Source organism: Bos indicus x Bos taurus, chromosome 12 (genome assembly GCF_003369695.1).
Source record: "Bos indicus x Bos taurus breed Angus x Brahman F1 hybrid chromosome 12, Bos_hybrid_MaternalHap_v2.0, whole genome shotgun sequence".
NCBI lineage: Eukaryota > Metazoa > Chordata > Mammalia > Artiodactyla > Bovidae > Bos > Bos indicus x Bos taurus.
In genome coordinates this window covers 85087766-85109797 of record NC_040087.1, presented here as the reverse complement: position 1 = coordinate 85109797, position 22032 = coordinate 85087766, and the positions used below count along the sequence as shown (strand labels likewise).

Sequence of the window (22032 nt, the reverse complement as noted above, 5' to 3'; positions counted from 1 at the left end):
CCCGCCTCCGCGCCCTCGTGGCCCCGCCTCCCACCCCGAAGCCAGGTGTGTCCTCGCAGGCACTCACTTTTTCTCAGCGCGAACTCCTCGTCCGAGGGCTTCCTCTCCGGTTTGCGCTTGGGCAGCAGCTTCTTCATGGTCTTGGGACTCTTGCTCAGGTCCTGGGGAAGGAGAGGAAAAGGCTGGCAGACCCTAGTCTGGAGTGCGGCACGGCCGCAGTGGAGGGGGAAGCCAGGAACACTCCAGCGACCGCCCCGCACACGCTGGCCGCGCTCTGCCAGCTGACATCCTGAGGCACAGGCTCTGACGGCCCTCCTCCACCTGGACCCGCTGGGACGCCGGGACCACCCCCAGGGAGGCGCGGCAGCCGGCGGTGCGGGGAGGAGAGGGCAGCTGGCTGACACCTGGGCAGGGCGCCACGTGCGCTGCCCACTCTGGGGCAGACCCCCCCTGATGCAGCCAACCAGAAAGAAAGGAGGAAACCGTCGATTTCTAAATGAAAGGTGAGGGAAAACAGTTCCTTTAGGGACGGATCCGAAGCCTCGAGGGAGAAGAAAAAGGAGCAGAATCAGCCCACGGGCAGCACTGGCGCCCCCCTCCGCCGGCAGAGCTATGTTCACAGCCCCAGCGTCCGTCCCTCCGTCCACAACACATCCGGACCCTCAGCGAGGCAGGAGGAACAGCAAGAACAAGCCCATGCGGCCGGCAAGGTTTTGACTGTCAAGCACATACTGAACACGAATGTCAGAAAGGCTAACTTCTGCATCACTGAGTCACATTCGCCGCTGGTGAACCTCCCGAGGCCAATCGGAGGCTGAGAACGGGACTAGGGCCATGGGAGGGATCAGGCTGACAAGCACCAAAAGAATAGCCTGTGTTCCAAAGGCATCTCTCCAAATCTCAAAGTGAAAAGTCCCCAAAGAAGTGAATGCAGCCGGTGTCCTGGGGCACCGGGGGCGGAGGGAGGCCCGGAAGCACTGCCCGCAGGCGGCGCCGAGTGCCGGCCTTGCCCCAGGACCCCTGCACTGTGACCAGGCGGCCTGTGTGCTCAGCACACTGGACATGTCCACGGCCACACCCGCCAAGCGTCTCTCTCCTCTACCCTACTCCCCCTCCCCTGTAATGAACCCGCAGCAGGGCGTGGCCACACCCTGCAACACTCAGCTAGGCAATGAGGATGCCAAAATGGGCCACCAGGAAGATACATGTCCTAAGAACCAAAGTTCACTAGCAAAACCCATAAAGGATTAACTGTAACTTATGTTGTGCTCTTCTATGTACCTTAAAATTCCTCCAGCAAGGATGGAGGCAGGGTCTGCCCCAGGTCCTTCGGCAAATGACACCTCGTGGAGATGCAAACCCGCGCAAAGGTGCTTCACCAGGCTCACAAACCGGCCCCGCCCACCAAGCGCATTGTCCCACCCACCATGCTCACAGCCACACCCACATCCCCAGCCCGCCCACCGCATGAGCCACACCCCCCCACTCATAGCCACATCCACACTAGAGTAACTGAACTCGGCTCACACTCAAGCTCGCATGTGTGATCACCACACTTGTCAACCGGCTTCCTCAAAGCGCAAACACTGCCCCGAGCCTGTCCCTCTCCCTCTGTGATGAGCACAGAGGGGACCCCAGCATGGGTCTCCCCAGGACTCCCAGGACCCTGGAGCACAGGAAGCGTAACTAAGGATTGAAGGCAGAACCTTCCATTCTGAAGAGGCTCATCGGCTCCACATCACAGACACAAACACGGGGCTGTCACATTTCCACACTCACTAGGGCTCACCTCCTTGTAGCAGAGGGCAGCCGAGGGCCGCAGGGGGGGTGCAGGTCGCAGGCAGCTCAGGCTCCAGGGCTTGGGGGTCTTCGGAGGCTCCAGGGGCCCCCAGTTGATGGTGGTGTGTGGAGTGCCATGGTGGGAGGGGTGGGGCAGCGTGTGGTAGGCGGGTGTCAGTGGCGCGGGCTTGCTGTCCGCATGCTTGCTGGACGGGGTGATGGAGTGGGAGGGGAGCTGCCGGGGACAGAGGGAGAGAGCACAGCGTGTTCACCGAGGACCCAAGGCCAGCCCAGCCCTCCCAGCACAGCAGCGCCCACTTGCTAGCGTGCACCCTGAACCTCTAGACGCTCGGGTTACTGGCCGCCAGGCCGAGCATCCCCCACACCCTGCATGAGGCCCGCTGAGTCAGAGCAGGAAGCAGCAGGTCGCTGGGTCCAGACCCAGAAATCCATCAACCGCCTTTACTGTCATGCAGTCACATTTGCAAAAAAGGCATTTCATTTAACACAGGTATCAGGATTTTATAAAAGAATGGGCATTCTCTGCACTGGGAATGTGACTGGGGGAGGGTAATTATTACCTCACCAGCAAAAGTAGGGCCTAATCCCTGTTTTTGTTTAAACCTGGGACACAGTCAGGCCCATTCGTGTCAATGGTTGCTTTTATATTATAAAAGCAAAATACAATTGCAACAGAGACCGTACTGCTTAAAAACCAAAAAAATATTTACTGCCTTTTTGAAGAAAAATTTTAAATCCCTTGGGTAAAACATTTTCTCAGAAAAATCAGCTTTAATCAAGACAAAGTTACATAAATCTAATTTCTCAGAAGGACCTTATTAATGGGGTTTATACTCCTAGAAATTCCAAAAATATTTCATCACACTGACAAATAAGAAAATGTTAAACAATTCACAATTAGCCGGTGACCTTGAATTAACCCAAAACAATACGCTATGCTTAACAGGAGAAATAGTCAAGTTGTTCAAGGTCATTATTCAGAAGAAATGAATAATATTTGAAACACAGGCTTTAAAGGGGAGCCTGGGCTCAAGCTGAGGCCTGGGGCTCGAGGACAGAAGCAGTGGACTCTGCCATGACCACATAGCTGCCCTGGGACCAGAGAGGCCAGGGTCCCGGCACAGGGCTACCTGAAGTGGGACTTTACAGAGGTTAGTTTCAGGCTGTTGACCTGAGTGAGAAGGCACTCCCTTTTGATGTACACACATGTACACACCTATGCCCTCGGGATAAATTTAGTCCCGTGAAAGCTAAGCATCTCTAGCATACGTTTACAATATGGAAAAGTTGTCATGGCAAAACCATTCAAAATGATAGCTGAAGCCAATGAATAGTTTTTACCCCCAAACTGCTGAGAAATGGAGTAAGAAGCTGCACCGGTGATCAGTACACTATGCCATGGCCACAATCCCTGAGACGGTCCTTCAAGCCGAAGGACAGCAACCACAGGGTGAGCCACGTGGTAAAAGCCCCAGGAGAGACCCTCACAAGCCAGCCGTGCTGTGAGGTCCTACGTCATCATGAAGAGGGCCCCTCGTTCATCAGTACTCGCTGGGAAAGATGACAGGTGTTCAGATGACTCAATACCAGTATCTTAAACATGCAATACCAGTAAAGACTAGCTTTAAGCACTGACGCTTCAGTACTGATATATTTTGTAATGTTTAAGTATCTAAAAACTCGCAGACCTGCTGAAATTTTCTAAAAGTAGAAAATTCAGATTTCTTAAAATGATGAGTCAAAAATTACACTTTAATGCCTTCAGCATGAATCTGGTCCTTTTTGTCATAAGTATTGTTTGGTTTTCATTTTTGTTTTTGATGAAACATAATAAATGCAATTAAAATGCTCAGAAAAGCCCTCTGTGGGCCGGTGGTTCTCAGGGTTTTGATTGAGAGCCCCGAGGTTAGTGTTCACGGCCACCCTGGGCAGGGCCGCTGCCTAACCGGGTGCCACTGGGCGCCTAACCAGCGAGCCGTGTGCGTGCATGTGTGCGAACTCTCAGGAGGCAGATGGGCAGGCCTGGCTCACAAGTGGGTCCCTGTGAGGCGGCCACAGCCCACGGGGGATGAGGACGCGTCTGCAGAGAGGCCTGAGGCCCAGCCACGCTCTCCTGGCCGGGGTCTGCGGGCGGGGCGGGGCGGGGCCCTTACGGTGTGTGACGGCACCGAGTGAGGCTTGCTGCTGGGGTTCCCCGCCGAGGCGGCCTTCGTCTGCTTCTGCAGGCGGTCCACCCACTCGTGGAGGTCCTGCTGGTTGCTGCAGGACACCAAGATCCGCTCGATCATGCTCCCTGGAAGAGAGAGACACTGGCTGGAGGCGGGGGAGGGGGCAGAGTGCACACACGCGCACCCCAAGGAGGCCCAACAGCACGCCCATGCAGCCCCCGGGGCTCCGTGGGGCCTGCACATGAGGGCCGCTGCCTCGGCGCCCGAACAGAGCACACCCACAGTCTGTGCCTATCACCTGATATTTCAAACGCGTTTCTATGGTTTTCACTGTCCTCAAGCTTTGTGATTGTCATTCCTGTCGTTGGTAGCTTTCCCTAAAAAAGACCCCCCCCACAAAAAGAAACAGTCAGTGCTTTTCTAGTGAAGGAAGTACCGTTATTAAAGTAAATATTAAACGATTTTAGAAAAGACAGAGGAACTGTCTTTGTAAAGCAAACTCTCTTGTTTGTACCAAAAGCATGTATAATATAAAAACCTCTCCCTTGAATAAGAAATTATAATACTATAACCAAGAAATGAGCCAGCAAAAAGGTACAGGGCTGCAAACCAGAACAAAAACATTTCATCTGATGAGTTACTCTAAATATAAACAGCAAGACACAAAAACATTATACACTATGATTAAAAAAGAAAAAAACTAGGGTCCACGGTGGCTATTTTAAATGATGTTGTTTATAGAAAGGAAGCAGAGATACGCCTTAGAGAAACACAGGGGAAGCGCCACGTCTGAAGGCAAAACAAAGGCAACTGGAGCCGGAGGAACCGTGTGAGGGCCGCGCCTGGTCATCGGCCACAGGACGGTCCGTCAGCAGCTACGCCGAGCGCTGCCCACAACGCAGAGCAGAGCGCCAGCCCGCCCGCTCTGGGACAGAGGGCGTGAGGCAGGGAGCGGAACCAGAACTGGACCTCGGAGGGACCACCTCAAATAACAGCCACCAGAGCTGTGAAGGCCAAGCGAGTCCGCAGGGAGCGTCTCTCGGGTCAGGGCCAGAGTCCCGAGAAGCAGGACCCTGAGCAGGGGGGCGGCTCTAAGACCACAGGGCTCCAGACTCCCGACACCCGGGCAGAGGCCGGGCGCCGAGACCATCACACGGTCAGGAGCCTGTCCTGCAGTTGGGAGGGCACCATGCGGACAAGTGTGGGCACTGCAGACGCCCTGCCGAGGGGCCAATGGCACCGGGGTGACCAAGAGCTCAGAGAAGCCCGACAGGAAACACAGCTGCGTGTCCCTGACCAACCTGCAGCAACAGCCACGGAGGACGGGACAAGCTCACTGTGGCCGGATGTGGGGCAAAGCCAGAAGGGAACACTGACATGCGTGCACTGGGGATCACAGCACTAGGAGAGAAGCCCCCAAGACGGTCCACCCAGGGGGAAAACAGGGCCCTGCGGCGGCACGCTGATGCCAGCATCCTGGGGCCTGAGGCCGCCCCGGACACCACCGCAGCCCCACAGGTCACCACAGGGCCCTGGGCCTTGGGTGGGGGGACCTTCGAAGCCAGGGAACGCAGCCGGAAAGGACCGAGGTCTAAAGCAGCACCGACCAGCTTGGGGAGCCCGAGCAGGTGCTCCCCCAGCCAGGCATTGGCTCAACCACAGGCTTAGAAAATCAGGAGGCAGTCCTTTCCTAGGCTGGCCCATGTCTATCTGCTTTCTCGCACCTAAAGTGCTCCTTTCAGAACAAGTGTGTGATGTCAACTCCTCTCTGGGCTGCAAAGCTTTCGGAGCAGGTACAAGCCAGCCATGAACGCTCCGGACTCAGGACCCACCAGAGGGCTTGCTGGGGACAAGACAAACAGCATGCCACGTGTGCAGAAATGCAGCTCCGAGCAAACCCAGGCTGACTGCTGTGGGAATGGTTCCTGGTGACCAGCCAGGCCTTGAGGCATCGATGGAAGGGCCGCAGCTTCAATAACCACACAGGAAAAAAGCAGTCAACTTTGCCAGAAGCCCCTCCTAGACACAGAGAAAAGCTAAGGCACGTAATGGGCTTCCCTGGAGGCTCGGATGGTAAAGAGGCCGCCGCACTGCGGGAGGCCGGGGCTCATCCCTGGGCTGGGAAGGTCCCTGGAGGAGGGCAGGGCAGCACCACACGCAACAGACAGAAACGCAAGAGCCCTGCCCTGTTCTTCTTAAAGCAGTCTCACATCTTCGCGAAGAAAATCAGAAAAGCGACGAGCAATAAAAAAGCTAAGTAACGCCCCAGGCGTGTGCCCGTGACTGCTGAGTCGAGTGGGGGCCCACAGACCACCTCAGCCACACGCGCGGCGCCCCCAGCCGGCTCGCGGTGCGGCCACCTGCCCTGGTGGCAGGAAAGCAGCAGAACGACCTGGAGGGGACCAGCTGGCCTGCACCCCAGCAGTCTGAGTCCTCAGGGTCAGCTGTACAGACACCAGGTTCCTCCTCTGTTTGCTTTGGATTAACACAAAGATCCTAATTTGCACAGTCACATCGAAACACACAGACGGAGCCGCGTGTGCGGACGTGAAGGTAACACTGTACGTAGGACACTACACACAGCACACGGACAGACACACGTAGTATTTAATACAAAACTCAAAACGAGCCTGAAAACAGCTCTCAGGCCCACAATACACAGATGTGAATCTAAAGCGTGCTTTACCTGATATATGAAGCCACTCATCCTAGGACTGGCAGACAGCATCAGCAAGATGTTTGGAAAGAGTAGAAGATATCTTTCATTCTTTTCCTAATGTAAAAGAACAAATTTAAATAACTGTATTAAAAACACATATTTACAATGATGAGAACAAATATTTACATTAGGTCTTATGAAACAGTAGCTTCCCTGGTGGCTCAGACAGTAAAGCGTCTGCCTGCAATGCAAGAGACCCGGGTTCGATTCCTAGGTTGGGAAGATCCCCTGGAGAAGGAAATGGCAATCCACTCCAGCACTCTTGCCTGGAAAATCCCACGGAAGGAAGAGCCTGATAGGCTACAGTCCACGGGGTCGCAAAGAGTCGGACCGGACTGAGCGACTCCACTTTATGAAACAGGGTGTCACACTTCACGTTTAGGTGTTTCTTTTTACCAAATTTAAATTAAATGGAAACAAAATTATGAGAAATTTGTAAGACTCACAAGTAGCCCATGAAACATCTTTTTTTAAAAATCTGAGTTTAGCTCTTCCATTAACTCCTCATTAGGCAGGAGTTAGAAAAACAAGTTTTTTCTGTGGTTGAGAGAAAACCGAAGAAAAGAACCTGTGACCTTTCAGTGGCAGTGGGAGATCAGGTGGGACCTTCAGGCTGAAGGCGGGGAGGATAGAGCAGGGAGATCGCCTCTGGCCCACCGGCGGATCCTGGCACTAACCAACCGAGAGCCCAACACATCCGCTGTCGTCATCCCCCCGTGAGCTCTGCCCAATTTACATGAAAGGCCAACGAGCACTGCTTATGTATTAAATCTCATTTGCTGCAATCGGTTAAGAAAAGCCCCAGAAAGACCACAAGTGAAGCACAAAGATGCCCAAGAATCTAAAAGGAGACTCAAGAGAGAAACACCGCCCACAGCAGTGAAGGAACTCGGGGGAGCCGGCAGGTACAGGGGCCCTGGAGAGGGGTCCCCCAGTAGAAAAACGCAGGGAGCGCTGGAGGCGGTACCTCACTGCCGGCGCACTGGATCAGGACCTGCGACATGTAGAGGACGCTGCCCAGGGTCTTGATGTCCTCGCCCTCCCAGCTGCGGATGGCCTCCGTCAGGATCTGCAGCTCCAGCTCCTTCCTCTTCCGTACCTCCTGACACTGCGCCTGGGGGCACAGGGGGCCCGTCAGGGAGACAGGCTCCCGGCCGGGCTCCTGGCTCTACTGCTGCGTCCCCGGCTGCTTCTTCAGACAGACCAGCTAGTGAACAACTCGCTTACTTCACGAGTGCGGAACCAAGTCAAGAGAGACCCACAACAACACAACAGCTCTAGAATGAGAAACACTGGTTTAGAAAAATACAGCAAATCCTGTCGCTTTTAGAAGATGACATGTGGACTGGACAAGAAAAATATCCTCTGGTTTTACTAGTGAGTGCCAGAAGACCTGGAAGAGGGAAAAAAGGGTGAGTTCCACTTGTGCTATAAATAAGACACGTCCTCCAGAAACTCAGTCATTAAGACAGCTTGACAGCAGGTAAGGAAGAGGCCCAGCGCTCCATTTCACACATCAGTAGAGACACTGAGATGAGGCTAAACCATGTTCTAAATCACTGACGTGCACGACGGCATCATGTGGTGCCGTGTAAACATAAACACCGATCCTTTCATCTCTCTGATGTCCACAGGGCCGTAATGCAGGAATATTACGTGTACCAGCCGTGGAATAACTATGTTATTTCTCATTTCTCCAGAATAAATCCAAATTATAGTTCACAACTAATTTCCTGCATTCATTTGCCATAATAAAGTCTGAAGGAAAAAAACCATCACACACTTATCACTTACTGAAAGGTTTTTGAAGGCAGTCATGGATTTCTGAATATCTTGTCTGTCTGGGTGATAATCCTTTGAATAAAAGAAACACACTGTGAGCTTCCATAATGAACGCTTGCTCTTCGACAGGCTCTCTCTGGAGGCTGGCTTGGGCCTTCCCTGCATTTCCAGCCTGCAGCCTGCCCCTCTGTCTCAGCGCTGAAGCGCCTCTGCTTGGTCTCTGAGGGGACCACAGAGCGGCGGACAGTCTTCTAGACTCTGCCCTGGAGGAGGCCGGCCCAGCCTCGCCCACCCCAACCCGCCCTGCTGCTCGGACACCAGAGGGCAGAGGGGAGCAACGCAGCAGCAGACCGCCTGCCCTGGGGAGTGGCTCACCACAGCCTAACTAAGCCAGCAGCCTGAGCCCCAACTTCTGCCGGGCCCACAGCCTGTGTTCCGAAAATAAGATAAGTACACATCATTCGCTGATTCTTTTCCTATTATCTCTCCATAACGTATACACTTAACACTGTAGGCACATGCTCCTGATGTGACCCCTCAACACCACGGATGTTTCCTAGCTACTGGAAATCTCCCCGCCAGCAGGGGTTGGAGCAGACGCCTCTCTACAGAGCTGGGATACGCGGAAACAACTTCACAACCAACAAGTCCCTGTGAAACTCTCCGAAGATACAGGCCGGTGGTAATACCCTCTCCAGGGCTGGCTCCTGACTGCTCTTCCTGGCGTGGCCAGCGGGGCAGACGTACCTCCATGTGTCTCTCCAGCTCCTTGAGCAGCGCGGGGTACTTGTCCAGGCGCATGAACGGCTTGCTGAGGCCGGTGGTCAGCACGAGAATCCCCGGGCTGCTGGCGCCCTTCAGCTCCATGAACTCTCCCAGCTCCTCACTGAGTGTGAGCAGAGAGAGCAGAGGCCACCGTCAGAGCCCAGGAGGGCCGCGCGCCTGCCCCCAGCCCCCAGGACGACGACGGACCACGCGGTGCCCTTGACCACTTAGAGGCCACAGGCTTTACAGCCAAACGTGTGCTGCTTATTTCTAAACAGCAAAGGGAAGCCCCCCCCCCCCCAGTTCACGTCAGGGCCCTCAACCTGAGCAAAGCCCCGTGTGCACTACACAAACAGCCATGGTCTCCCAGCAAACCATTCAGGAAAGCCCCCTCAGCGAGCCACCTGCACACAGAGAGGTCTGAAAGTGGGCGGTCCTTGTAGGGCAAGAACAGAGCCCGGTCAGCGGTCCTTCAAGACGGTAAAGCCTTAAGGAGGCGTGTCATGAAGACAACCACCTGACTCACGGTGCTGGCCCACCAGGTGCCGCAGCCCCTGAGCAGCAGCGGCACGAGGCAGAGCCACTGCCCCTGGCACGCGGGCGTGCAACCTCCAGAAGCACTTTCGCAGCCTCGTTTCACTTAACCCTAACAACACGTGAAAGTCGTCTGCGTTTGTGGACGAGGAAACCGAGTGCATATCCAGAAACGAGGCAGCTGCCGAGCAAGCCTTCCCGTTCACTCCTCCTCTCGCACCCCACCTCCCAGTACCAAGCTCCATGGGGCGCGTTCCCGGGCCCCAGCCTCGAGCCCGGGCCGCCCTGACTCCGCTTCACACGAGCACCCAGGGAGGCCCAAGCTCCGTCACCCACACGTCTGTGGCTCACGTCTGTGATGGGAACTCTGTGTTTCTGCTTCTCACGGGGCAGATGACACCTGGGGTCCCTGGGAGGACGCCGTCTGTGGCCCGCACTGCTGACGAGAGGTGTCCCTCCAGACACGGAGCGAAGGACGCCTGGGCTGAGGGCGGGCGGCAGAGGCCGCACCCCTCTGGGTCCCCACGTCTCCCACTGGGAGGAGCACTATGAACGAGGCCATAAAGTAAATACGAAAATCCTGAAGCCCCGGCCCATTGGTGCGGGCCACCTGGACCCGCCTCGCATCACCCCTCCCCGTTAGTGGCGCTAAGAGAAAGTTTGACTCCTGTAAGTACAATCCAATCAGGGGCCTTTTCTACCACAAGAAAAATAACAAAAAACGTCTCTTTGGGCCATTTTGATAGTTTAGTATTACATGACATTTTATAACTATAGTTATGGCAGACAATAATTAATAAAACTAAGAAATTATTCTTATCACCCACCCACCTACTCCTAAAATCCCCTACAACTAAAAATTTACGTGAATTTTTGCAAGCAAAAGTAACTTCTTTTAATATCCATATGACAGCCTTAAAATGCCAGACAGGTACATCGTTAAGAAATGAAACAAAACCTTTTCTAAATCTTTACCGATCACTGTATGGGCTTCCCAGGAGACGCTAGTGGCAAAGAACCCCCTGCCAATGCAGGAGACGTAGGAGACTTGGGTTGGATCTGTGAGTCGGGAAAACCCCCTCCAGGAGGGCACTCCAGAATTCTTGCCTGGAGAATCCCATGGACAGAGGGGCCTGGCAGGCTACAGTCCACGGGGTCTGGGAAGAGTCGGACACGACGGAAGCGACTCAGCACACACTTGCTTCATCTCTCAGGTTTTAAAAACTTTAGTACTGTGATAAAACAGCAGGTTATAGCTTTTCTGACAAAACAAAGGCCCTTTCAGCTTAACTTCTACTGATGCCAGCAACCCTCACACAGCGCTTCAGCCTCTGTATTTACTCAAACGACACTGTGGGCTGCGAGACGGTGCCAGAGGAGCACAGAGGCCATCTCAGGTCAGCGCAGCAGAGAGTACCAACCACTGTGCTGGAGAAAAGGGGACGTTCTACACACCAAATCATGACACCCCTAATGCATTCGCAACAGGCAGCCACAGGCCTATGGCGTCGACTATCAAACGATAATGCAAAAGGCAGATATCCGTTATAATTCAACAGGAGTGGAGGTTTCATAGATATGTTTTCCAGATTCACACTCAAAATTCAAACTAACACAACACAAGGATCCTAAGACTAAAAGTAAGACTTAAAAACTGCAAAACACTGTGTTTAAATCAATCCCTGAGAAAGTATATTCAAGCAGAAAAACAGATTGATCCACCCCTAAGTGGTGGTTTCACGACCTCAATGAGAGGACAGAGGCCACAAGCAGGACCAGGACAGAAGGGAAGGGAGGGCGGGCTGGCGGAGGCCACCAGCCCAGGCGGCCAGCTCTCAACCCCGACTCACGCTCCGGAGGCCGGTCTGAGCTGCGGGCAGGGTGGGCACCGCCGCCCAGGGGCCTTAGGACGGCACGTGGGCAGCGCATCCTGCCAGCCGCCTCGCTCGCCCATCCTCGGCACAGTCCCAGGGCCTGACTGCCCACCTCTCCCGCCTCCCGCCTGGGACACGCCACGTGGAGGCAGGCAGGGGTCCCTGAGCACAGGGGACCCCAGGCGTCCCGCCTGGACGCCCTCCTGCTCTTCTGGGAAAAGCTGCCCTGAGGTTTCAGCCATGACACAAGCAGTCATTAAAGCAATTATACAGAGAGGAACACAACACATGCTCACAAGCGTTGCCCTGAACGTCTGAACGGTTTTAAATGTGACCTTCAGGACACAGCTTAACCCCCAGGGGGCAGGCCCCTGACCGAAACGGTGGAAGGAGAGAACACATTTAAAATGCCCTGAATTCACCCCAGCCTTCTATCTGCTATTCATCTCTCCCAGGACTGCGTCAGCAATTCCTGAGGAAGTTTCAGAAATTTCACATTTCAATCCCTGCATCTCGCTCAGGAGGAAACGCATATAAATCATTGTTCCCAGGAGTAGACGCTCAGCTACTCAGGGATTCTGCTTCCCACCAACAGGACCAGGCGCTTCCAGAGAAGAGGGGTGATCTCCGAGGGCCACAGGCCCTCCCGAAGGCCCACACAACCCGGCCACAGGCCGCCTCGCCAGAGTCTCATTCAGTTACAAACAGCCCAACAACGCCTGCTTCCCACCACAGCCTCTAAGCTTCAAACTGAAATATTACGTTAGGAGTAACTTGAGGTTAAATATTTAAATCAGGAGCACGGTGGCGTTTACCTTGCTGCGACTCACACAATTTCTTCATTTATGGTTTAAAAAATGACTGAACTGCTACTTATGGCTGAACTACTGTTTTCAGAAGGAACCATAAAGTTTTTGAATCTTTAACACAGATGCGTGCTCCTCTGGGAGCAGAAGCAGAGCCTCGGTGCCCACCCCGTGTGCAGGTCAAGCCCCGCGGTCCTCCCTGCCGCTCAGGAGCACGGGCTCCGTACTGCCCAGGACGCACCGGCCGTGCCTGCTCAGATGAGCAGAGAGCGGCCCGCTGCTGCTTCCCTGGTTTCCCGGCTGCAGAGCGGGAGCGCACGGCCTCTGGCTCGGCACGCCCTACAGAGACGGACGCCGTCTCCCGCAGCAAAGCCAGCTCTGTCACACACGCTCCAGTCTCACGCACTGAGCGGAGGTGATGCCGCCAGCCCGGACCAGCCCACGGCCACCCTCCAGAGCTCCCACCAGCTCCCCTGACCTCCGTTCAAAGCGTCCAGGCTGAAGAGGAGACTTCAAAACACTCCCGTTTCTATTATAAGCGCTAACTAGATTTTTAAAGCCTGACATCAGTCCTCCCCAGACACTCACTTGGAGGATAATTAAACTTATCATTCTTGAAAAACACTCAATGCCTGCACCGCGTTCCAAGTAACATTTGACAGAAATGAGCTGCCCGGAGGGAACCCCAGGACACGGCCACTCCCCCACCTGGGAAGAAGTCCATGAGACGTACCTGTGCTCCGTGAGGACGCTGACCGCCGACGGGTGGTTGGCACAGTATGTCAGGTACAGGGTCTTCATCTGCGGCATCAGGCTGAGGAAGCAGCCCCCGACCCTCTGCTGGGCCTCCGGCATCCTGCGGACAGCGACACGGAGCCGCACTGAGTGAGCATCGCAGAGCGGGCCCCAGCGCGTGGGGCAGCCCCAGACAGCGCGCCTGGCACCCAGCCCCCGGGGAGCCGTGCGGCGGAAAGCAGGCCATCCCCTCCTCCAGCATCCAGACGCCAGGACCTGCACACCAGCCCCTTCCTCGGGCACCAAGCAAATCAGATGTCCAGGAGCGTTATGTCGTGTGTTAAATAAGGAGAAACGTAACGTGTAGTTACTTGGTCGGTAAGGTTTCCTGCTGAAGTAGCCACGAGATGAGCGCAGGAGAAGCCCCACGACCGGCTTCCCAGGTGGGAGGAGAGACAAGTGGCCCGCAGAGCGGGGGCGGGCACCCTACCGGGCGAGGGAGACGGTCCCGAGCATCGGGGGCCGCAGGACCCTATAGCCTGCTCCTGAGCAGGCCCTGCGTGTACGCGAGCGCCAGCGCTCCGCTCATTCACTGGGACTGGGGTCAAAGCAAGCGGGCGTCCGCACTGGTGGCAGACTGCTTCCCAAGCGTGAACCCCCAAGTGGGTTTTAACAGCCCTCAGAGATTAGTCACAGTTTCGCATATCTGCAGGATAAACAGTCACTGACTCAATAAATTAACTTCAACCATTCAGTCAGGCACTGGGAACACATTAAAAACAGAGAAGGAGCGAGTCTCTACCTTAAGGGTGACTGCAATCTTTGGGGAGATACAAACCCAGTTCAAAACTAAGCTGAATATAACGGAGAGCGAGCCGAGGCCTCAATCATACACACTGCAGGAGCCCCCAGAGGGAACAGGGCGCACCCCAGAGGGGAGAGGGTGCACCCCATAGGGGAGAGGGTGCACCCCATAAGGGAGAGGGCGCACCCAGAGGGGACAGGGCGCACCCCAGAGGGGACAGGGCGCACCCCAGAGGGGCACAAGGCGCACCCCAGAGGGGAAAAGGGTGCACCCCAGAGGAGATAGAGCGCACCCCAGAGGGGAGAGGGCGCACCCCAGAGGGGCACAAGGCGCACCCCAGAGGGGAAAAGGGCGCATCCCAGAGGGGACAGAGCGCACCTGAGGGGACAGGGCACACCCCAGAGGGGAGAGGGCACAGTCCGGGAAGGAGACAGGGTGCACCCCAGAGGGGCACAGGGCACACCCCAGAGGGGAAAAGGGTGAACCCCAGAGGGGCACAGGGCACACCCCAGAGGGGAAAAGGCGCACCCCAGAGGGGAAAAGGGCGCACCCCAGAGGGGAAAAGGTGCACCCCAGAGGGGAAAAGGGCACACCCCAGAGGGGACAGGGCGCACCCCAGAGGGGACAGGGCGCACCCCAGAGGGGACAGAGCGCACCTGAGAGGAGAGGGCGCACCCCAGAGGGGAGAGGGCACACCCCAGATGGGGAGCAGCACCCCCAGTCACCAGGAAGCAGGCATCACATGCTGCCAAGGGCTCCCTCCCCAAAGGTTCTGAGACCAACTGCTATCTACCAGGACCCGGACACCCGAGACACACCCACCCCGAGACACTGACATCTCAGCAGGCAATGGTCACGCTGGGACGCCAGAAACAGGCAGAGGCCGCCTTCTCCCGCGAGAGACCCAGCAGGGCCCCCATTGCCTGGCTGCGCGGCTGAAGGCGCCAGCAGTGACGGGACGCCACGCTCTGGCCGAGAGGAGCAAACCACTGCCGCGGCGGGGCACGGGAAGCCTGTAGACACGCTGTCTACCTGACGAGATGACGGGGCCGCACGCCCTGCTCAGCGCGGGTCAGGAGCTGCTGGGACGGCCTCGCCTGCCTGGGCCAGACCACAGCGCCACGCACTCACACTGCAAGCTGGGTCAAGGGGCTTTAATCTGCTACATGTCCATGAACTACATACGGACAATGACTTCAGTATATAAGCTTTTCTTTCTTTCTTCCCATCAAGCTTGGCTCTAGAGTTTTACTACCTCTCTCAACCCAACTGTGCAAGAAATCACTACACTCACCACCATCCGTTTATGAAACCTTCATAGTTCATCAACTCGCCAACCTGAACTAGCAGCCGGAGCTCAGAAAGGTTACGTGAGTGGTCTTAATTGGAGTCTAGGTATTATGCCAATACATCTCACACGTAACGCCGTATGGATCACCGAAATAATGGAACATCCGACACTCACAAAGATCATCCAGGCAGAACGTGACTTAAGAATTGAGAGAGGATTTTCATCGTGGTTCTCTCTTGTGCTTCCAGAGGCGGGTTTGGGAGCACACAAACGTGCGGCAGAGCGCGGGGCTGTCCCGCACCTCCTGCAGCCTTCTGGTGGCCCCACACCAAGCTGTGACAATTAGTGCCGGGTCAGAAAGGCCTGCTACTGCGGTTCTATCATTGATCTGATGATGGGGGGAGGCGGGGGGGCGGGTCTGGTAGGAAGCGTCATCAATCAAGGACCTGCTAACAGGCAAAGAGTTATCAGTGGTCAGATACCAGGTGAGGAGTTATAGATGGTCTGGTAACAGGCGAAGGAAACAGGTAAAACCACTAGTCCATTCAGCTATGACCTAAATCAAATCCCTTACGATTATCTAGTGGGAGTGACAAACAGATCTAGGGGACTAGATTTGATAGACAGAGTGCCTGACGAACTGTAGACAGAAGTTCATGACATTGTACAGGAGGCAGTGATCAAGACCATCCCCAAGAAAAGGAAATGCAAAAAGGCAAAATGGTTGTCTGAGGAGGCCTTACAAATAGCTGAGGAAAGAAAAGAAGCTAAAGGCAAAGGAGAAAAGGAGAGATATTCATCTGAATACAGAGTTCCAAAGAATAGCAAGAAGAGATAAGAAAGCCTTCCTCAGAGATCAATGCAAAGAAATAGAGGAAAACAATATGATGGGAAAGACTAGAGATCTCTTCAAGAAAATTAGAGATACCAACGGAACATTTCATGCAAAGATGGGCTCAATAAAGGACAGAAATGGTATGGACCTAACAGAAGCAGAGGTTATGAAGAAGAGGTGGCAGGAATACACAGAAGAACTATACAAAAAAGATCTTCATGACCAAGATAATCATGATGGTGTGATCACTCACCTAGAGCCAGACATCCTGGAATGTGAAGTCAAGTGGGCCTTAGAAAGCATCACTACGAACAAAGCTAGTGGAGGTGATGGAATTCCAGTTGAGCTATTTCAAATCCTGAAAGATGATGCTGTGAAAGTGCTGCACTCAATATGCCAGCAAATTTGGAAAACTCAGCAGTGGCCACAGACTGGAAAAGGTCAGTTTTCATTCCAATCCCAAAGGCAATGCCAAAGAAAGTTCAAACTACTGCACAATTGCACTCATCTCACACACTAGCAAAGTAATGCTCAAAATTCTCCAAGCGAGGCTTCAACAGTATATGAAACAAGAACTTCCAGATGTTCAAACTGGATTTAGAAAAGGCAGAGGAACCAGAGATCAAATTGCCAACATCCACTGGATCATGAAAAAAGAAAGAGAGTTCCAGAAAAACATCTATTTCTGCTTTACTAACTATGCCAAAGCCTTTGACTGTGTGGATCGCAACAAACTGTGGAAAATTCTTAAATCCCAGACCACCTTACCTGCCTCCTGAGAATTCTGTATGCAGGTCAAGAAGCAACAATTAGAACCGGATATGGAACAATGGACTGGTTCCAAACTGGGAAAGGAGTACGTCAAGGCTGTATATTGTCACCCTGCTTATATAACTAGCATGCAGGGTACATTATGCAAAATACTGGGCCGGATGAAGCACAAGCTGGAATAAAGATTGCCAGGAGAAATGTCAATAACCTCAGATACAGAGATGACACCACCCTTATGGCAGAAAGCGAAGAGGAACTAAAAGACTCTTGATGAAAGTGAAAGAGGAGAATGAAAAAGATGGCTTAAAACTCAACATTCCAAAAACTAAGATCATGGCATCTGGTCCCATCACTTCATGGCAAATAGATGGGGAAACAATGCAAACAGTGAGAGACTATTTTCTTGGGTTCCAAAATCACTGCAGATGGTGATTGCAGCCATGAAATTACAAGACCCTTGCTCCTTGGAAGAAAAGCTATGACCAACCTAGATAGCAAATTAAAAAGCAGAGACATCACTTTGCCAACAAAGGTCCATCTAGTCAAGGCTATAGTTTTTCCAGTGGTCATGTATGGATGTGAGAACTGGACTCTAAAGAAAGCTGAGAGCCAAAGAATTGATGCTTTGAACTGTGGTGTTGGAGAAGACTCTTGAGAGTCCCTTGAACAGCAAGGAGATCCAATCAGTCAATCCTAAATGAAATCAGTTCTGAATATTCATTGGAGGGACTGATGCTGAAGCTCCAATACTTTGGTCGCTTGATGCGAAGAACTGACAATGGAAAAGACCCTGATGCTGGGAAAGATTGAAGGGGGAAGGAGAGGGGGACGGACAGAGGATGAGATGGTTGGATAGCATCATCGACTCAGTGGACATGAGTTTCAGCAAGCTCCGGGAGTTGGTGATGGACAGGGAAGCCTGGTGTGCTGCAGTCCATGGGATCACAAAGAGTCAGACATGACTGAGTGACTGAACTGAACAGGTGAAGAGTTATCAATGGTCTGATACAGGTGAGTTATGAAAGGTCAAGTAACAGGTGAGGAGTTATCAATGGTCAGATAACAAGTGAAGGGTTACCACTGGTCTGATACAGGTGAGTTATGAATGGTCAGATAACAGGGGAGGAGTTATCAATGGTCTGATACGGGTGAGTTATCAATGGTCTGATACAGGTGAGTAGTCAGTGGTCTGACACAGGTGAGTGGTCTGTGGTCTGACACAGGTGAGCAGTCCATGGTCTGACACAGGTGAGTTATCGATGGTCTGATACAGGTGAGCTATCAGTGGTCTGACACAGGTGAGTGGCAGTGGCCTGGTGCCCGGCGGTGACACAGGCAGTGCCCCGCAGCCTCCCCAGGGAGAGCCCCACTACAAGGCGGGCGGGGACGCCCAGGGCCCTCCTCCTTCCCCAGAGCAGAGAGGGGTGAGCTCCAGGAGAGCCCTGAGCAAGCAGAGCTGCCGCACGATGGCCCCTCATGGCACGTTTACTCCCGGTGGCACTGCTAACTGCAGAGAAAGGTTCAGGGTCCAGCAGCCACCGACTTCCCGGGAGACCAAGGGCAGCACGAGGGTGTGGCCGTGACCTGAGTGAGCCTCTGCATCCCACCTGAGTCTGTGCACTAAGGACTGAGAGAGGCGTCCCCGTGAGGGGACACGAGTGCCTCCACACTGGAGCCTCAGGGCGCTGGCAGCGCCTGGACCCCAAACCCTGAACGCGGACGACTTCCTCAAGGATGCCAGAGGCCCGGGAAGGTGGCAGCACCTGAGGCTCCGCCAGAGAAGCCCCCATCAAGCAGCCAGCAGCTCCAGCCCCCGCCTCAAGCCATCCACTCACATCCCCATGTGCCACTGGAGTGCCTTCCCTTCCGAACTTCCTAGACGTGCAAGGTTCTAGAGCTGGAAACGTTTCCGTGGAATCACGCGGTCTCATTCAACAAGTCAAGAGGTTCCAGCAAGAGCCACTCGGGACCTCCCAGCTGACACACAGGGGCCGATCCTGACGTGGGGCCCACTGTGCAGAGGCCCCGCTGGGGTCAGAGGCGACGACCACGCTTGCTGCCCCAGTCGCCTCCTCGCCAGCTCAGTACGGACGGCCCAGCAGAACCAGAGGGTGCTCTGCGTCTCAGCCGGCCCATTCTACAAGGGTAAATATCATCTCTGGATCCCCCATGTTTCTATTATTTGGATGGTTCAAAATACAACTTTCAGACAAAATAAACTCTATTCTCTAGTTCAAATTTGTATTTTGATAATAATCTAAAACAAATACTGTTTTACTGTGAAAATGTTACAGTAATGGTCTACTGTCTACAAAGATGAATTTATTTATATCTTAAAACACGCCCTATAAATAACTTTGAACTAAATACACAATGTTTGTTTAACCAGTAGCAATTATTTCAAATGTTTATTTCAGTATTTTCTTCAATAACCTGAAGCCCTACAGAATACAAGACAACTAACGGGAACTCAGCCTACAGTACACAGAGGAGTCTGCACCTAAGCCGAGTACAAGCGAGCAGGGCAGCGCACACACCATGTGTGGCAAAGGCGCCAGGGAGACGGGCTGTGCCAGCACGGCCCACGCCCCTGGGGTGGAGCGACCAGCAGGACTGCAGGCAGGCAGCAGCAGGAAGCGGACCGAGTGGAGGGGAGGGCGGGGAGGGCTGGCGCACACCGCCTCCCGGGCGCCCCCGACGGAGCGGGCCTGCCGACTGAGCCGAGGCCCGAGCAGCAGAGCGGGCGGGAGCCGGGTGTGGGCAGTGCTCCACAGACGGCCGCCACGCGGGGACCGACCTCCTTCCTACCTTAGCTCCCCCACCCTCAGGCCACCCCTGTGGCCCTCGAGGCCAGCCTGTGAAACACAGCTGGGAACAAGCACAGGAATAAGCAGGCACTCCCCAGCTTCTGAGCAGAGCTGAGGCTAGATGCTGCTGGGGAGATGGACGGGCAGAGGGCCACCCGGAAGTCAGGGCCCCATCAGGAGGCCCGTGCAGGACACAGGAGGAGAGGCCGGCCTGAGCCAGGGCGGGGGCAGCGCAAAGGCAGGGCAGTGGCTGCCACAGGAACCAGCACTCTTCCAGGACAGAAGAACACGCGGGAAAGTGCGCCAGGTTGAGTGCTGGGCGCAGGGTGACCTGCGAGGGCGGGGGCCAGGAGAGTGAGTGAACGAGTGGATGACCGACCGCACAGTAAGTGATGGAGAGGCTGGGCCCCGACGAGCGGGGCCGGCTCAAGCGGCACGGGCTCTGGGGCAGGGCGGCCGCCGCGGCCTCTGCCTGCGTACTCCCATCACCGCAGCGCTTGGCCGTGCTCCCCTGAAATCCACCTTCAGCTTTCCTCACAGCGTTTCCACGCTACCGTCTGAATTGCCTCCACCGCCGTAACCAGCTGCCTCCCTCCCCGCCTACAGCTCCGCTAGGCCAGGGGTCACTTCTGTCTCGTTAACACGTGTCCGGCGCGCTGGCTGCCGCCTGAGTAAGCAGAGGACGAGTGAGAAAAGAGCCGGAGAAAGCTGGCCGTGCGTCCGGCCCTGAACCGACCTAAAGCCCGCGTAAGAAGAGCTGGCGCGGACAGAGACAGACGCGCGCCTGTGAGCAGCTCGCCGTGGCCCTGACCTCGGCAGGGCCGGCACCGAGCCGCACTGCTCCCTTGCGGGCTCCCTTCATTCCGCAGCCGCCACCCCAAAGGGCCACCGCTCACAGGAAACCTCTCTCCCGGCTCTGAGCAGTCAGTAGATCCCACTGAGGGAGAGAGTCTGAAATACACTTTACTATAAAGGTTGATATACCCCAAACATTCGAAATAACCCAGTATCCACCTTTGGAAATGTGAAACCTGAAGGTAAGTTAATCCTGACCCTTCAAATACCAGTTATATCCATCTGAATTTTACATTATTAGCCTCTTACTTACTTGGTGCATTCTTCTAAAGACTGTACAAGCATTTGCTGGAAAGAACATATTTCTTCTAGATTTCCCATTAAATGTGATGTGTTTGCTGAACTCAACCTAGAGCCGAGAAAAACAACAGGAGACACGTGTGAGCGGTCTTACACGCGCGCCCCGCCCCGCCCCGCCCCTAATACACAAGGAGCTTTCTTGTGTCTTCAGCTGCATTCTGTCCCAGCGTTTCAGCTGCTGTTCTCTGAAAACACGAGGCAACAGCCCAGGGGACCACTGTTGCAACGCTTGACACAATTACCATCTAACTTACTTCTCGCTGGTCTGCAGGGGCCGCAGATAGGTTGAAAGCACAGTCTGAAGTTCTTTAGAATATTCATTTTCTGTTTCCAAAATATTCTGTAGCACCTACAATAAACGTAAGTATTACTTGACATTAAGATGTATAAGCTTTGGAAACTTCATCACTCCTGTTCAGTTCACACTGCTGCTTCTATGTAACCCTGGCTTGTTTAATATCATCACTCCCTGTGATTAACTAGTAAATTCAGGTAATGAGTTATTATCGAGGCTATCCAACTGACTTCATCTTCCTGCCAAGCACATTTAACACAGGTACACCTAGAAAGAGGCCTGAATGCATTCCATCCTCAGATAGTAATGCTAAGTCTGTTTAGACAGAAAGAAGGAACCACTGACAGTCTCGACAGCATGGAGGCGTGGATGAGTCTCCACAACACACGCTGTGCAAGAGAAGCTGTTCATATACCCCATCTATGGGAAACCCAAGGATGGGCCAAACTGATCTGTGAGGGCAGGGACGGGGGGTGGGGGGACAACAGGGAAAGGGACATGAGATCAATTTCTGGTATAACGGACAAGTTCTGCCTCATGATTTGGGTGGTTGTTACACAGACATACACACCGGCTACAGCTCGCCGACTCACACCCTGAGCATCTGTGCACTGTGACGCACGGAAAGTGTACCCACTAAAAAACAAACACGAAGCTCACCCTTAGAGGCGTCTGGTCATTCTAGGTCACTTTCTGGGCACTGCAGACCTTCACCAGAGACGATGACCGTCTCAGACCATCCTATACATGTTACAGAGTAAAAGTCCACCAGCATAAACCACCACTGTATGCAGAGATGGGAGAAAAACTATGAATCAACCTTAAAATTAACATGTTTCCTGACAGCCTGCAGTAAATACAGACAAAAGTAGTTAACAACTGCTAAAAAC

General features: G+C 54.1%; 1 protein-coding gene across 9 annotated transcripts in view; it reads right to left on the bottom strand.

Moving 5' to 3' along the window:
* Positions 1-22032, bottom strand: part of ARHGEF7 (Rho guanine nucleotide exchange factor 7) — a 102582-nt gene that overhangs the window by 15200 nt on the left and 65350 nt on the right. For all 9 annotated transcript variants that reach the window (XM_027557979.1, XM_027557980.1, XM_027557978.1 and 6 more), the window contains 11 exons: positions 21102-21196; positions 20801-20896; positions 13182-13304; positions 9217-9355; positions 8482-8541; positions 7655-7801; positions 6655-6741; positions 4267-4345; positions 3954-4093; positions 1790-2014; positions 68-161 (listed from right to left, as the gene is read on the bottom strand). In XM_027557979.1, the coding sequence (XP_027413780.1) occupies positions 68-161; positions 1790-2014; positions 3954-4093; positions 4267-4345; positions 6655-6741; positions 7655-7801; positions 8482-8541; positions 9217-9355; positions 13182-13304; positions 20801-20896; positions 21102-21196 (1285 nt within the window). The remainder of the gene's footprint in view (positions 1-67; positions 162-1789; positions 2015-3953; positions 4094-4266; positions 4346-6654; positions 6742-7654; positions 7802-8481; positions 8542-9216; positions 9356-13181; positions 13305-20800; positions 20897-21101; positions 21197-22032) is intronic.